Genomic DNA, 17,950 nt, shown 5'->3' on the forward strand with positions numbered 1-17,950 from the left:
AGAAGGGGCATACAGCTCAAAGTTCACCACTTTTGGTTTCAAGGGATTCTAAGGAAAAGAAGTAAAAACGTAGTAGGATGGAAAGTGTGGGATGGGTAGGAGATGACGCAGACCTGAGATACACAGGGTTTGGTCTCCCACCTCCCAGCTTTAATCCAGAAGGGGTCAGGTATATAAGTCGAGGATAAGGCTAAGGCCAATGGTTCCTATCTGGATTCCCATTTGATATTCTGGGAGGTGACTATGTTGAGCCCGCCCTCTTCACCAACCTTCAGCAGAAGCAAAGAAGATGGAGCCACAGAGTAAATGCAGTGGAATAATGTGCAGGAGACAGAAAGAAGACCATACTCTAGCTTTCTTGAGTTGTTTTCAGTTGGGGTGTGGCTAAGACCTACAAATTTTCACATGGCCCCTTGGGAACCAAAAGGTAGCTAAGCTGTAAGCCAGAAGGGCCACACATATTAAGAGCCCAAATGCCCACAGTGACTGCTCTGCAGAGGTTGTAGGGTGACCTGCTCAGGCCACGGGCAAGATGGGAAATGTGGTAGAAATGCAAGGAGAGCCAAGCTAAAGCTACAGCTTCCAAAAAGCACTCCTGACCAAGCAGAGAGCAGCCAGCAGTCCAGGAGTTATATCAGCTGCAAACCTCAGAAGCAGACAAGGCCAGCAATACCTCAGCAACTGGACACCATACGTACGGCTCAAAAGACTACTCTCCCTCCATGGCACCATGAAAACTCCACAATACTTTCCTCACATACTACGTAAAAGAAATTAGAAAGCTATGTCCCCCTTACATAGAAAACTGTATGCCAACATTTTAAGCTGACATTTAAAATTTTGTAGCCTTAGCTTAAAAACAGTGGCAAAGGGGGTGCTGTCTCCTTTCTGGCATATTATAAACATTGGCATTACTAAATAAAGCTACTAAAAATTTTTCTTTTAATTCTGTCCTATGAGATTAAATATCAAAACAATTTTATATCAAACATCATCCATTTTTTTAAAAATATATGGAAAAGCTCTTCTTTAACAATCAAAGATTAAATGTTCTTTTTTCTCCTCAACTTCGTATGTCTAGACCATTTCTTCCTTAACAGAAATATATACATAACAACAAGGAAAGCGATTCGGAGCCCCACAAGAAGGGTATGGCACCAATTCTTCAAAATGTCCCTTTGTTTGATGCCTTGGACATTTTTACACTCCCAGGTGAAGCACCGACATAGATTCAGGATGAGGGAGAAGTGTGCTCTGCCTAAGAACAATGAAAGATGGGAAAGGAGAAATGGCACATACCTCCACTGTAGTCACATCTCAGGCAGAATAATTTTAATAAAAAGTACACATGGAAGCTGAGAAGAACCTAGGTAGTCATTCATTCCTTAAAACTCCCCTCTCACTCTTTGTGTATGTGCAAGAGGAACAACCCCAGTTGTGACCTAATTCCAGCTCCGCCAGATAAACCCAGCTGACTTCTTGGAGGGAACACAGAAGAAGGGCAGAAATATGCACAACTGAGCCTCTTTAACCAAAAGGCTGAGCATTATCTAAAGAATCGGTTAATTTATTTGGCCTGAAGGAAATTTAGTTTTTATTTTCCCCCCACTACGCTGAGTGATACCTCGTATGAAAGATCAAATCAGATTAAGCAAAATTTAAAAAATACTTCTTTCCATAGCTTGTGTAGTGTCGGTGTGAATTTGCTTTCTTGAAACATGTATCTCCCTCCAAAGGTAAACTCAAGTCTATGCTTTCCAAACTTAATGACTTTCATTCCCCATCCACAGTCTTCAACCACTCCAGGATTTCAGGTACTTCAATCCTGAGTTTAAAGAAAGCCTTTGTGGCCTTGGGTTTACATTCAAAATGGGCCACAAATATAGCTTTTTTCCTAACCTCCAAATACAGTTAGACATACAATCAAAGAGATATAGTGACAGAATCAACCAAAGAAGACAATCTTTATAAAATTTGTATTCCATCACCAGGCCATGCTACCTGTATGGTTTATGAATTAATATATTTATAGACTCTTGTAGTAAATATCACAGAAATAGAACAATTATGTCATATTGGGGAGTTGTTGATAGAGTTCATTTTAAGTGTAATCATGTAAAATATACCCAAAGCTTTTAAAATTCTGTTTTGACATTTCTTTATTAGATATACTGTGAACCTCAAAAATATGGGCCACTCCCAACCTCTGAGAGGTCTTATCTATACCCAATGTCCTTATTTCCTCAACATCAATTCTTTCTTTACTCCTATTCCCTCTAAGGTTTCATTAGCTTTCAAAGGTCACCAATAACCTTTTTTGTATCAAGTACAACCTGTTTGAAAACATCTTACTCGTTCACAAATTCATGCCATTGCCTACAGAAGTCTCCTTTTCAATCTCTCCCCCTATCTCACTTAATGAAGCATTCCTCACCTACGCTAAAGCAAGGACAGGGCTCTAGTCCCACTACTACTCTACCTGCTGTCTCGTTTTGAACAAGTATCTCAACTGCTTTATCGCTAATATTAGTAAGAAAGGTAGCACTTATATGTGAATCTAAAAAGGAAAAAAAAGGCAAATTCATCCCAACAAAATGAGAAATGTGGTTGCCACGGGCTGGCAGTGGGAAAAAAAAAGGAGAGGTTGGTAAAAGGGTACAAACTTTCAGCTGTAAAATGCATAAAGGCTAAGAATCTACTGTAAAAGATAATGACTGTAGTTGATAACACTGTATCGTATCATTGAAATTTGCTTAAAGAGTAGAACTTAAATGTTCTCACTATATATAATGATATATATTGATGTATGTTAATTAACAGATGGTGGGAATCTTTCACAATGTTTACTTTAAATATCTTATTATTTTCTTTCTCAATTATACCTCAGTAAAGCTGAAAAAAAATTATACATATAATGCTGATGATGATAACTAATACCTACTGATCACTTACTATTTCCCAGCTACTGTGTTAAGAGTTTTCATATGCATTAACTATCTAATCCTCACAACCACCCAATTTGCTAAGTACAGTATTGTTATTGTTGTTGTTATACTTATTCTCTATAAAACTAGAGGACTAGATTAGATGGCCTCTAAAGTTCATTTCAACCTTCAAATGTTTCACTCTATTTTTCCACATCCTATTTTTAATCTTTGTTTTATTTACACACCCATACAACATAAAATCTGACCTACACATAATTTTAGTACTTAATTATATACTGCAAAGCACGCTCTTAATAGTGTCATGTGGATATGCGTTATCTTTTAAAAACAAGAATGTAAGCTTCCTAAGGCAAGGTCTTGGCTAGTTCTCCCGTATTCTCAACTCTGGTTAACATACAGACTGAGCAAACAAGGAGTCCTCAATACTTCTTCAACATTTCATTTTCTTCTTTGGTTCTCTAGTTTTTTGTTTGTTTGTTTGTTTGTTTTTCAGGGAGGGGGATCTTTTCTGACCAAACAAGATAATGTTAATTCAGTGACTGCCAGAATCGTAATCCCCAAGGATACCACACTGTATCGTTTATTTATAGAGATCCTGAAAGAGCGTCCTACAGGTGCCCATCCGGTGGTTAGATGGCAAATAGATTGTGATGTATGTGGGTCTGGGGTTTTTCCCCACAATTTTTGTGGGTTTTTTTGTTTTGTTTTGTGAAGACTAGAGTATCTTATCTACCCAACACTGAACTAAACTCAGATCATATGTAAAAGATCCTTTGTTATTTTGTTAGTCATAGAATGTGGAATCCAATGCCAATATAATTGCGGTATCTAGACTGTATTTCTTCATTCTAGAACAGTACTGTCCAACAGAATTTTCTATGATGATGTGGCTATTGAGTATTTAAAATGTGGATAGTGGGACTGAGGAACTAATTATTTTATTATAATTAATTTAAATTTGAAAACCACATGGGGATAGTATATTGGACAATACAGCTCTAGAAGATTTAACTCCCTTGTGGCTTGCCAAGGCTTACAACTAGTTATCTTTTCAGTACCTTTTATCTATGCTACCGTTCTCTTATCTGAAACTTTCAACATTTACTTCCCAGTGACATATACTGTACTGATAAATTAACTCTTGCCATATCCTTTTTCCATGCATAATTGGCTTTGCTTAGGAACTTGAAATCTTTTTAAAATGTAATAGGATGCAGTTACATTTATTTTTTAGGTAACTATGTAGAATTAATTTTCTGGCATAGTTAACTCAAGAAAATTTGACTGAAGAGAGTAAGAAATTAACGCTACACTCATTTCCATCTTTTGTTACATATATAAAATACAAACAAATGATGAATTGGACAATCAGCAACTTGTTATGACTTATATATTCCAACTAATGCTATTAACAACAGGTGAAAGGAAACCACTATATAGTCTTTTAATAAAATAAAGCAAACCAACGATTTCCAAAATGTTTATACTTAGGAGTCTCTGTTTCATCAATCAGTAGTCAGCCTTAATAATCAAAGATTTTAACTAACAATCACTGACAACATTGATGAATTTGAATAGAAAATAGAAAATACAAGTCACTCCTCAAGACGGTTGGTTTTCCTCCCCCTAAGAATATACCTTCAATACTGTTTTAGTTCTTCAAGGGAAAGAAAAAAAAAAAAACATTCATATTCTTGTCCATTCACACAAACCTCTCAGTGAGCATTATTGTTTTGGGAGGAGGGGGCAGCAGGCAGGGGGTCCAGGATGTTGACAGAACAGATAGGATGTCAGGTGAAGATAGAATGCTGTGCCCTCTCTAACCAGCTGAAGACTCGGCATGATTGTTTTCTTACAAATAATACCTGTGGGTGTTGAAACTGTTCAGGGAATCTATCAAACACACTCTTTCACTTTGCTGCTATAACTCTATAAAATTTATTCTCATTTCAAAAGAGTCATAGGCAATAATACCTGTCGGTGGTTGAGTAATTTAAAGAAAATTTGTCAGGTCTACTTTCACTTATTTACCAGAACAATTCTATACTTATTTGGAGGCTTTAAAATGCAACGTTTTCTACTCAGTATGATTAAAATGTTCAAAAATGAGAGCTATTCCTCTAGCTAAAGAGTTGTCTTAAATTATATATAAGTAGAGATAATATATTAGAACTGTTGAGGATAAAACTTTGATCAGAAAAGGAAAATAAGTTAATATTATACTCATTTCCATTTTTTACAATTATAAAAGTCATTCACACATAGACATATGAGAAAAGAAAATACCTAAACACTATAATATTAGGGGGGGAAATGCATTACTATTTTATTAATGCCAAATTGTTCTCAGGGACTTCTGAAGGCCCAGGTCTATAAACTTATAAAAGCTATCTATTCAAATTGAAAAATAGATAAATGGAAGAACAAAAGTAATAACCTTTCCAAATCAGTTAACATTCCTTATTAAGTCATCTATACTCATACTGTTTATATTAAGTATCATAAAAGATGTAAATGCAAATTTTAAAAATTTTCTATTAAATAACTGGCGTTTTCATTCACAAGTTCAGAGGGAGAAAGAGCTCAATAATGTTTCATTTAAAAATGTATTTTTCATACTAGTTCATCCAAAAATATTTTAAAATTAAATAAAATTTAATTAGTCAAAAAATTTGTCAACTAACACTTTTTAAAGTGTTGATTTAAGGATGAAGATATATTCTTAGATAATCCCCAAATGGAACTTACACTTCATTAAAAATGTTCATAATCACATAATCAGAAAAGTCCATCTTCCTATATAATTATTTTAAAATACCATTTTTAAGGTAAATTGGCTTTTATTTTTTGAAGGAGTATTTAATATTAATAAAGATAATATTTTGAATTGAAAGGCACCCAACTGAGATGTAAATAAAGCTTTCTGTATTTATACAACTGAATTATCACGTGAAAAAAATATTTAAGTCTAATTTTTTTCAAAGTGATTCATTTAATAAATAGTTTTCATGGTAAAAAGTTCAATTTTAAGCCAGAATTTTAAAAGAATTAAGAGGAAAATATAGATTTAATCTTTTTTCTTGTGACCGAAACAACTTTATGACAAATCAAATGAAATGTTCCATGAAGATAAATGTGTCATCGATAAATATGGAAAATAAACAGTGTTTCAATATCATTTCTTGTTTTATCTCATTGTAATTTTCTCCCACTCTGTAATAATTACCTATGCACAAACTCTAGATGGCAATATTGCACTTACTGTACTTTCAAGAAAATTGTCACAGTCAGTCCCCACATAGCCTCTTTATCAACATTTTATGTGCCACGGATCTATAGCCTCTTATTATAAGTGTAATGAAGCAGAAGTTATTGAAGCATTTTATTGATTGCTCAGATCACAAGTTTACTGCCATACTGAATTGGCACCTTACTCACTGAAGCAAACTGCTGACACCTTTTTTAAAAAGTGACAACTACATCTATTTCATGACCAGAAATCCATTTTCATCTCTATCAAGACAAGAATGCAATTTTCACTTCATTTAACTGATGTTAGGCCTGCTCAAAGCATGACACTTAGAAAAAGACACAAGTTTAAGGTTCTTAAAATACTTAAAGTAACTAGAATGTAGCTTGGTTTCAGGGAAAAAATTTCAACAATCACTCAAATCTACAAACAATCTAACATTCTAAAAAATTACCTATCAGAAACTGCAGAAGTAGTTTTCATTTTGAAATATCTGTAACATTATTTTAATGTTTTTAATTGTAAGTTATGTCTAGGTATTATAGATTTTGTTCCAAAGTTTCAAAGGGCATCAAGAAGTTTAAAACTGAAATATTTTGATTATTGCCCCAGGAAAACTAAATCAAGAAAACAGCACAATTTTTAATGTATATATAGACGGGGATCTAAGGTAGAGCAAGTGACTATAGTTAACAATACTGTATTATATACCTGGAAGTTGCTAAGAGAGTAGATCTCGGATGTTCTCACCACAAAAAAAAAGAGAAGATAATTCTGTGAAGTGATGGAGGCGTTAACTGATCCTACTGTAGGAATCATTTTGCAATATATAACCGTAGCAAATCATCATATTGTACATCTTGAAACTTACACACTATTCTATGCCAACTATATCTCAATAAAGCTGGAAGGAAAGTAGCTGGCACACTGAAAGAAGTATATATAGAAAATGAAATAGAAATAGTTATTTCTTCAGTAATGTTAGGACCAATATATGATTTTGATCAAAGACACAAGACAAACTGAAAAGACAATCTGAAAAGACAAACTTTCAATACTTCTTTTGTAAGAAATTATAATACCAAGATTCCTTTAAAAATACATTTTACAACAATCAAATTCTGTCAGCACTAAATGTAATTCAAGCATATTTTGAACTAAATCTATTGTGAATAGAATTATAATATTATTATTGGTATCTAAGTATCAAACTTATTGAAAGTGTAGGTAAAGTGAACTAACATTAACTTATGAATTTCTTGACAAAATCTACATGCATTGGTAAAGGTTAGTTTAATGCAATAATAAAGTACACTTCAATTTTAAACTGCAAAATCAATATGTGCTGAAGTTGGATGGTCATATCCTCATCTAATTATATGCCTCAACTTAAAGGTTACAGTACAGTTGCAGTCTAAAATGTAAAACATAATTTTTGAAATAGAAATTTAGTGTTTGAGATTTTTAAACTCAATGCATCAAATATGGAGAATTCAGAAATAGCATTTAATAACATTCAAAAAAGTACTTTACTTAAATTGATAAACAAAAAGACCCATATACCACACACAAAACAACTTAAATCACTTATGCAGAAAATTGTACTTTTTAACAAACTTCATTAAGTAATGATCTATTACAAGTAGCCTAAGTATATATTTCCAAGTTAAAATGACAGAAATATGTAACTGAAGCTTCAGACATAAAGAGAAATTATCAGTTTTTTTCAACACAATCTCAAAATTTAGAAAATGGCCCAAGACTGTAAGAAATATTTGAGGGTATTTTACTGTTTATTGTTTTAAGTAATCAAACAAGTGATAATTTAATTTCAAAGTTGATCATTTCTTTCCAAACTGCTGAAAATTAGGAGTAGGGTTAAAAATTCCTTCAAATTTTTCATGTCTTAAGTACCAAAGGGACTATAATGTTATTCATAATTAAGATGGTTGTTAAGATATTATAGTTACATACTCATTTCATTTGTTTCTCTCTGAATTTCAGAAATTGCTATGCAATCTATAACAACTGTTAGGCTCTACTGTGAACCACTTTAAATAATTAAAATTTTATGTTTATGAGCTCTTTTAAAAATTGTATTTTAAAAGAAGAGTACTGTGCATTTATTATCTAAAAGTCTCCAGGACTTTGGTGGATTGGGAGGCGGCGGGGGGAGGGAGAATTCAAAGGAGAATCCAAATGGGGAAGATATTTCCAGAAATGAATGTTTCCCAAAAATCACGTTTGTACTTAAGATCAGCCATTCCGAATCATTATTTATATAGCTTTCTGGCCCAGCTCCATAGACTTTTATGCATCCCTACAGTGTTTCTGAACAGACTGACATATATTTTGTTTACTGACAGCAACTAAAAGCTCTGTGTAGATCATACATAAAGAAGATCATGTTTAAAAATCACTAATATCATTTTAAAAGGTAGTGCAGGCTTGTGTTTTGGCCTCTGTTAAGCTGTGTTAGGCCTATGAATGACAGCCTCCCTGCTTGAAGCACACAGAAAGCACAGCCTTCCTCATTCACTGACAGCACTGTGGCCTTTTCACACGTTCCTTCCACAGCAGTGTTTGTCCCCAAACACTGGAACTCGACACAATGGCATTCCTACTCCAACACCCCCACCAACAGCACCACGACAGAACAAGAATGCTAATGAGATGGAACTGGCCCGATCTACGAAAGTGTTAACTGCATTTGATAGGGACGAGTTCCTGCTACTTCAAACATTACCAATTAAATAGATTCTGCTGAGCTCTGAGCAATTTCTACCATGTTTCCACTTTTAAGGAAATAAATGTGATAAATGTAAGAGTAAGTGACTTTAAGATGTCCTAAATAGAATATCTCATTTTACATATAGAAATCAGTATATATTTATGACCACACTAATGGAGTGGGCTTAATTCAGTTGCACGCTATAATAGCCAAGTTAAAGTTAAAAATTGAAAAATGAGTAAGTTCATAAACATAAAACCAGTAGTTCTGACTTTTCTTTTAAAACTATGTGATCACAGTTTACTTAAAAGAAATTTCCTGTGGGAATTCCAAAACATCGACTCAAAGTCTACAATCTATTGACAGAATCCTAGCAAAACAATATTGTTGTTTTTATATATGATCTCAGAAGTGGTATAAATGGAAATGATATAAAGAGTGCATATAGTCCTGTAACTTACAAGCTTAGATTTGTTAAGGAAATAGAAAACGTCATCCATCTCCATTTTATCTAATGATTCCTTAACACAATCTTATATGAAGCTAAATAGAAAAGGGTGTCCCGAAGGTCAAATGAAGTAAATGCAGTTCACATAAAGTTCATTAATGCACAGAGGGATATTTGCTGAGTCTTACTCATAAATAAAGCTATTGCCAGGCTTAACACTTAACCACTGATGACCTGATAATGGTACCACTACAGCAACTTTTCCAAACATCGCAAAAATGTTCAATTAAGTCATGATGTAACAATACAAAAGAAAAGAGACTCAAGCAAACATATAATTGAGAATATCTGAAATAAATAGAAATTTGCACGAATGGCATACTATGCAAATTTCTGTTTCTTTTTCTTCATTTTTGTATAAAAGAAAAAAATGTAAACAAGTGTTATTAAAACTGTTCAGTGCAAAAGTTAAGTTATAACAACTTAGTAAAAAAAAGGTTTAGCTAGGAATGGCAAAGAGCATACGTTTTTAAATATTTCTAAATTTGGGATAATGATGATACAGACAATTTCAGAGATACTGAAAATGTTAATTTTTGTTCATATTTACATGTAATATTTATTTTAATAAAATATACTTTTCATCAATTATGAGTCATAAAGAAACTTTTAAATTCAAAGCAGTAATTCTTAAAGCATTTTCTTTTCTCACAATACACAGCACTCTTTTCAATCTAATACAACTGTTTATCTCTGTTCCTATTTTAATTATTTAAGATGATGGAAGACAAAAGCATGCCATTACTACTTTCTGAGCTGTTTCTTATCTCTAACACTCACTTTTAATAAAATCTAGAAATTGTTTAAATTTTTTTAGATTTGATGTAAACAGTGCTTTTCTTGCATTGGAGAATGGCCTCATGGTTTCTTTAACATTAAATAATTTTAAACTGTCTAATAAGTGGAATCAAACCATTTAATACCAAATGATTATAATTAAATTTGTGACAATCCATTTGATAATATCATTGTATCTTAAAAGTTAAATAATATTTCAGTTAAAGTAATTTAAACACAATAAATTATTTTATACCAGTTTTATATATATCAGCTTAATAAAGAATACTTAAAAATAAGATTGGATTTTTATTTTTTCGTATTATAAATAGCCTTATTCATGATAATTATTAATCTCACTTATGGATTCACTGAATTAATTAACTAAGCAAAACAATCGCAATTTGAGAATAAAAGTTTCTCACGGGAAGATGTTTCTTGCTAGTTCTGGATACCTTAGTTCAAGAATTTCCTTGTCAATGCTAGCTGTTCTTTTCCAAACCAGACAGCAGGAGGTGCTGTGTGAACACTGAGACTGAATTCCATGCCCATTTCCCCTCCCCCTCTCTCTTCTCCCCCCACAACACAAAGAATAATAGCATGATGCTTTCAAAATATTCATTTTTCAGCAGCCTGTGGCCTGAGATAATGAGCCCAGTTCTAAACTGAAACCTCCCAGTTAGAAATGTAAAACCTAGTCCTTATTTAACGTGGTAAATTGTATGCTTAAGACCAAGTGCAAAGAGGATTCTAAAACTGTGGCAACTCCATTTTTATTTTATAAATGCCATCAATCATTCTGCTTTACAATGTGAATTCTACTTTAAAATAAATCGAAGTCCCTATAAGTAGTTATAAAAATATCAAAGTCTTCACACACACACGCACACTCACAATTATGGAATGGATACTTAGAAATTAAGGGACAAAATCTACCTGAACCTAATTCGAATATGTTAATTCTATTTCTGTACTTTTAGGTCCAGAAATATACAAATTAAATAAGCATAAGTGAGGTACGTAACTCTTGATATGAAGTTAATTCACAACTTCATTTCCCAGAATACAATCGGTTATATTTTAGCCCTACTTCTACAATAACAATTCTGATTTCAAACTGGAAAACAAAAAAATAGAAGACTGAACATTTCAACCATCAAATGCCTTAGGAGCTATTCATTTTCTTATTTAAAGTAACTGTCTATTGAATTTTCACATAAGAAGCTGCCTTTGCTTTGCACAGTATGTAGCAAGAAAAGATGAGACATATGACATCCCATACCAAAAGACAGATACAATTAGCCCCATTATTGTTGGCTTTGAGATTACAGAAGAAGCATTTTGGCTCCCTAACGGGCACTGAGCTCACAAAATACATGTCACAGTTCTTTTATGACATGATGCCAATCATTGCCTCTATACAACCAAGTACATTTTAAAACATATAATAAAGCAGTTTTTAAAGAGGGATGACTCACCTGTTTATAATATTTTTTTGCAGACTTTAAGCGTTGGTACAAGGCCAAAAGAACTCCTTGGATGTACATCTTAGCTCCTGAGGGGCTGAAACCTTCTCCCTTAGAGACCCAAACAGGTCCCCGCAAAGGTGTGATGGAATTTTGCAGGCATTTTTCGAGCAGAGGAACTATGCGAGAAAATAAGGGAAAATAAATTCTTTTGACCCGACTGAAATAGACTGCCTGGAACACAGCCCCAATACCAGAGCTAACTCTTAACATCTATTATTTATATCTGACCTAGGTTAAGTCTTAGAGAGGCAATTCCTGCATTACTAGTGGCCACCATGAAGGATGTATTTATATTGAGACACCCCCCATGCAAGACTCATAAGCTTTGTGAGCACACCTGAATAGTTCTGAAGTGTGCCTAACTAGCTGCACAGAGTGTCATGGTGTGCACTGATTGCCTTATCTTCTCATTTATCACAGATGAGTTGGAACCAACCTTGCTGAAATCTACTTGCATTGTCCTGATAAAACTGTAAGATCCATGTTGTTTCTGTATATAGCTTCCCATAGAGGAGTCTATAAAACATCACCTCTGGAAATTATTCATAAAATATAATCCACACCTTTATAAGCCATCCTACTCAAGTCATCATTGCTGTTGCTTAAATAACCCATAAAACAGGGTGGCAAGGCTGTTTAAAAGTAAAGGGAGAGAATCTTAAGCACGCATTTTATCATACCTTTTGTTTTTAAGTTTCTGGGAGATAAGCTAGTCAAAGATTTAGGAATGTTATTCCAGTATGTGCTTTGTAAACAGACAGAGGATATTTACTTGTGGGCCTGTATTGCAACATCCATATGGACTTGACAGACATGTTTATACACTTTTTCACATGATTAGCTTATGAAGTCTTTCTAGTGTAAAATAGTCAAATAACATGCCAGCTAGCTAACATTTTTTAAGATTTAATTTCCCTCTGAAAAGCCAGAAATAAAGAAATAAAAAAATATTTTAGGCACACTTGGGAACTCAGAGAAATGAAAGGATATCATTTGTTTTATTTAGTCATTATTTAAGTGTATACATGTGACAAAACATAAACATTTAAAATAACTACACAGCTTGGTTACCTTATTCTGATACATATTTTTGCTAAAAAAAAAGAAAGAAATTAAATAGATCACCAGCAAAGAAGATAGGTCTATGCCATTGGTTATGTTATATGTTGCATATTTTATGCAGAGAAGCCTAGCACAGCAATCTGGAAATTGAATTACAATTAGGTTCAACTGAGCTGCTGAGCGGCTGAGTTATGCAAATGGCCTTTGCTAGTGGTATTCTGCTGAATTTGTCTCGTAGTAAAAAAGTTATGCATTTTACGGCAGTAAGTTCTGCAACTCTCTACCAAAGCACAATTTAAATTCTTTCTAATATATTCAACACTGAGGAGAACATTGGAAATAGAGTTTAAAATTTTCTAAGACTACTATAAATAAAGTTAAAAGGAAATTATGACTCCATGACTAGACATCTTCAGATGCAAGCATGAAACGCACTCACCCAGCCTAAAAATAAATTCCTAAAATTCACACATCAAAACCATTTTTATACTCTTTGAGCAATTGCTTTTCTCCATACATTTATCATCACAAATACCTTGAACTTAAAAAAATACACATAAGATCACATATATTATAAAAGAAATAAAAAGTAAAAGAGAAATTTATTTTCAGGATTGTAACTCCTTAATCTTTCAAAAAATGTATACTATAAGTCAATCTTGATAATAATTTTTCCTAAAGAAACTTAGCTTAAGAATCACCAGTGCTTTTAGTTAACTGCTAAAACATTCATCTATTACTATGTGTTAGATTTTAATTTGTACATTTTTAATTAGTACACTCATTTAATCTAGCACAATTTTGAACGTGGAGAGGCATTACATAAATAGCTGCTAAATTGAAATTAAGTTAAATAAATTGAGACAAATAGGTAATAAACATGAATGATTTACATCCTAGATTTAATCTTGAATTGAAACCTGATAAAATTTGGTCAGATTATCTACACTTGTCACCTTATTCATACATGCTTGTCACAAATAACTTTCAATTCTTTACGTCAGTGCAAGGGATTCCAAAGAAAAATTTCATAGATCTTCTAACACAAAACTATTTTTTTCAGAGTTTGTACCCTCCATAAGAATTTAAGGAAAAATACAGCTTAGAAGAAAAAAAAACACATAAATTATATCAAAATGCAAGCTGTGTCAGAACTGATACTGGATGGAATAGCTCCCATGCTCCCCATGATTTATGTAATTAGGAATACTATGGAAACCAGAAACAGCAAAGCAAAGAAAGCAGTATTCACAAGCAGGTTTTATAAGGGACTTCAGAATCTGCTCTGAACTTGTTGAATAATCTGTTCAGTATTCCAGAATCTCCCTGCTGGAAGCAAGGTCCTCATTATAACCACGAGAGTGCTAATAAAGGTTAGCCTCTGAACTAGGGATTAGAAAGCTCTTTCTTTATGGAAGCTGCAAACTAGTAACTTTGATGATCTTCTTGAAAAGGAAGACAAAGCACACTCCAAGAACAAACAATGTTTCCACTAAGTAGGAAGGTACAGAAAACATAAGAAAATGATATGCCTAAGTACTCAGAAAGGAAGTATAAATCATCTTAATATATTGAAAAAAATTGAAAAAATAAAGTTTATTAATCGGATGGAATTAAAGAACTCTCCATAAAAAAGAAGTGTTGGCTTAACATGATGGTTACAAAAGATAACAGAAAAACTGATTTAAAAAAAAGAAGTCACTTGACTTTTCAAACTCAACGATAGATTTTAATGACTGTGCATTGTTTTTGAAGAGTTTTAGTGGCTAGTCATAATATTCTACACCAAAGAAAACCCATAAGTTTTCTTATCCAATGTTTTTTCTCTCTTTTATGTAGAGTTGTCGTTTTCTCTGTTTTTGAAACAAAACTTCCTTCTGTTAAAGAATACTATTGCATAGACGTGCAAGAAATAAGGGCAATCGTTTAGAAAGGATAGCAGATACTTTTGAGCCTTGAAAAGAGTATAAACCTGGATGTTACTATGAGCTAGCAAAGACTACCACAACTATTTAATGAAAAATAATATATGTCTTTCCCAGGGAATGGACTCCAGGATATTATTTTGTGTGTCCTTCCAAACCAGGAGCTTCTCCTTCAATCTGCCATTCAGAAATATTACCTCATTCAAGAAGGTTAGCTGGTTCCTATTATCCTATGTTTCTTTAATATTTGCTTGCATTGCTATGCATAGCATTTCTTCTTATGTTTGAGGCCTTTATGGTGGTCGTTCTACCTACTTTTTCCTATTTACATGCTTGTGGCAAGAATTTTGCTTTTCTGTAATTTCAATATTTTCATTAAGCAAGTCCTCAACATTTTTATTAGATAAATGTTGGGAATTAATCATTGCTTAAATTTATCAATATGCATAGATCAGTCAAATGTGATCATTCCATTGGGGTCATTTCCACCACTGGAAAGGCAAAAAGTTATATGGATGATTGCTTTTTCTATCCATTTTGTTTATTCCCAAATTATAACTATGGGGCAAATTGAAATTAATCCAGTAGTTCCAATGGATTTGGAGTTAAGACTGAGGATGATGGGTAAAGAGACCAAGTAACCAAAAAGAGTAACTTCCCCGGATAGAGTTAGTACTGAGCATCATAGAGTTAGTACTGAGTAAATAGAGCATATGATTAAAAGTAGTAGCTATATCAATTTCATAACTATCAACTGATACTTTTCTCACTCATGCTTTTCCATTTCCTTTGTATTTCTTCCTCCTTTTTTCTACCTGTTCATATATTCTTGTACTTCAAGGCTCATATCAAACATTACATCCTCTGGCAAAATACCTTGTTATTTAGACACAATTAATTGCTACCTCTCCTCTAAATTTCCCAGAGCTTTGTTTATACTTTTATTTTTGCCTTATTAATTTGTATTAGCCCTTATCTTCTCTCCTTCCAACCCTTTGGGGTTTGAGGTTATGATGTTTTTCAGTTTGATAAAAGCAGTGCTAAATAAATGATTACTGGATGAATAAAAAATACTTCAGATATACTGTGGAAGGTCTTTTAGGTTAGTTTTAGGACCATGAATCCAACTATATACAATCTCTTCGAATCTATAATTTTCTACGACCTAAAGAAAATTTGATCAAAATTTGATAAATATACCAGAATTTTGAAGCACGGTTAGGTTATGTACAATTGTTTTATTTTAATTTTCCATATAAAATTATTTTGAAGACTAGGAGGAAAATAAATATAAAAGGAGAACAATACAATTTGGTAATGAAGCATTAACAACACAGGTGAAGCACAGAGGTGGGTATTTTAAAAGTCTGGAAAATTCTTAGTGCTTTATCCTACCCTGTCATAATCATGCTACTATGGGAAAAGACACACAGTGAAACGTAAATAACATAGAATTAATATTAGATTAAGGTAAAAATAGCTATTGTAAATAATAAAGATAATTTTCTCTAAGAACTCCGAACACGATGAGTTCAAATGGTATTCATAAGAAAAACTGTTCAGCCTTCCAGAGGACTTTATATTAAAATCACTTCGTCACTGATAAGAAGCTTGAATTTATGTGAATTTATGATAGGGGCAGTACAAGGATTTTTGACAAGGAGCCAAAAATCCTTCTAAAGAGAAACCACAAAGTGAATGAAACTTACCAAGTACATATAGACTGAAATGAACTATCAAGTTCTATACCCAGCGAATATACATCTCTCTCCAAAAGCAACATCTCACATTAAAAAAGACACTTTGGATACTTTCATTTGAATCAACGACGGAAAGCTGAAAAACGTGATTTTTTTTTTATTAATAAAGTTTCAAAAAGCACTGGAAATAGTCAAAGGCTTTAATAACCTGCTTCCAGTTATACATTAAAATTCGTGCCAAATAAATATCCAGAATCATAATTTACGTAATGCTGTAATTTTCACATTTCAGTCAGAATATATGAGACTATGGGGGGGAAAAAAGAGCACTGCCCAGAGCATAATTACCTATAAAGAAACTTCTATATGCTCTTTGACAGCAGGTTTCAGGTCTCAATCTTAAAAATACACAGCTCTTAGCAGGAAGTCATTTGGAAATTTCCCACCAATTCAATTGGAATTTACTTTTCATATGAAGTTTATCTAAAAAGTCTTTTTTGTATGAAACAAAGTATGTTCTTAAAAGAACTAAGATTTGAGTGCTTCCCATCAGGAAAGTATGCCTGGAGGGAGGTTGAACTAGTGCCTAGGTATGTTTTTAATGCTCCTAACCCAGCTTTAGGTAATAGGTGGAAAGCTCCAGGTCCCCAAGCAACCAATAAGACCCACTCAAAAGCAGGATCTGCTGGGAAGCCTAAATGATGGAGAGCATACTGTCTCCTATGTTGCTTGATTTATATCAGTATATGTTCATTCAAACAAAAGTAAACTAACAGCTGCTGTGTACTTTTGTTTACATGCTATATGTCAAATCTTATTGTCCCTAAGGTACTTAGGAGAAAAGATTTAGCAGTTGTTTTCCTAAATACCAATGCCTACCCAAATTTGGGTTTTTTCTCCACTGAACAAAATGACAAGCACACGATTGCTATACTTACAGCAATATTTCACAGCTGCTTTAGTTTTTCAGTGATCCTATTAAACTGACGGCTTATTGCCTGTGGGGTCTACAGAGTTATAATACTGCTGTAAGAGACATTGATTTGTATGATAGGATCAAACAGAACAGGGATGCATTGGGGAGAAGAATTTCATAGGTCACATTGTTTTTACCTGAGTAAAATTTAATTTAGACATTGTGACCTTTACAGAATACCTGGTTATTTTAATTGCTGGTATGTGGGTGAACGTTGACATTGAGGCTTACAAAGTCGGAAATCTCAGGAAGTCTCCTCTGTGTTGAAAATGCAGTCTGAGTCATGTCTTTTCTTGAACTGAACGAAGTAGCTGTGCATTAAATATGCTGGCACATCTTCTGCTTGAGCAAGTGGACCGAAATGGTGTGAATTGTTAATGCCTTGCTGCTTTGGTTCACGGCTTGTGATTGATCATTTGTAACTATATCTACTCCTTGTTCCATGAAATCAAGTATGGAGTAATGGGTTCATCAGATTTTGGGGTTAAATTGAGAGTGAAGAGGTACTGTGTGTGGAAATAAGAGTTGCCATGTTCAGGGCTGG

At 33.3% G+C, this 17,950-nt stretch overlaps 1 protein-coding gene across 1 annotated transcript in view; it reads right to left on the bottom strand.

Annotated features, from left to right (window-relative positions):
- Positions 1 to 17,950, bottom strand: part of DCDC1 (doublecortin domain containing 1) — a 382,580-nt gene that overhangs the window by 279,906 nt on the left and 84,724 nt on the right. Inside the window, exon 9 of the mRNA XM_088789501.1 lies at positions 11,693 to 11,859. Coding sequence (XP_088645627.1) covers positions 11,693 to 11,859 — 167 coding nt within the window. The remainder of the gene's footprint in view (positions 1 to 11,692; positions 11,860 to 17,950) is intronic.

Source organism: Rhinolophus sinicus, chromosome 14 (assembly GCF_057876585.1).
Source record: "Rhinolophus sinicus isolate RSI-liver-muscle chromosome 14, RSI-T2T, whole genome shotgun sequence".
Lineage (NCBI taxonomy): Eukaryota > Metazoa > Chordata > Mammalia > Chiroptera > Rhinolophidae > Rhinolophus > Rhinolophus sinicus.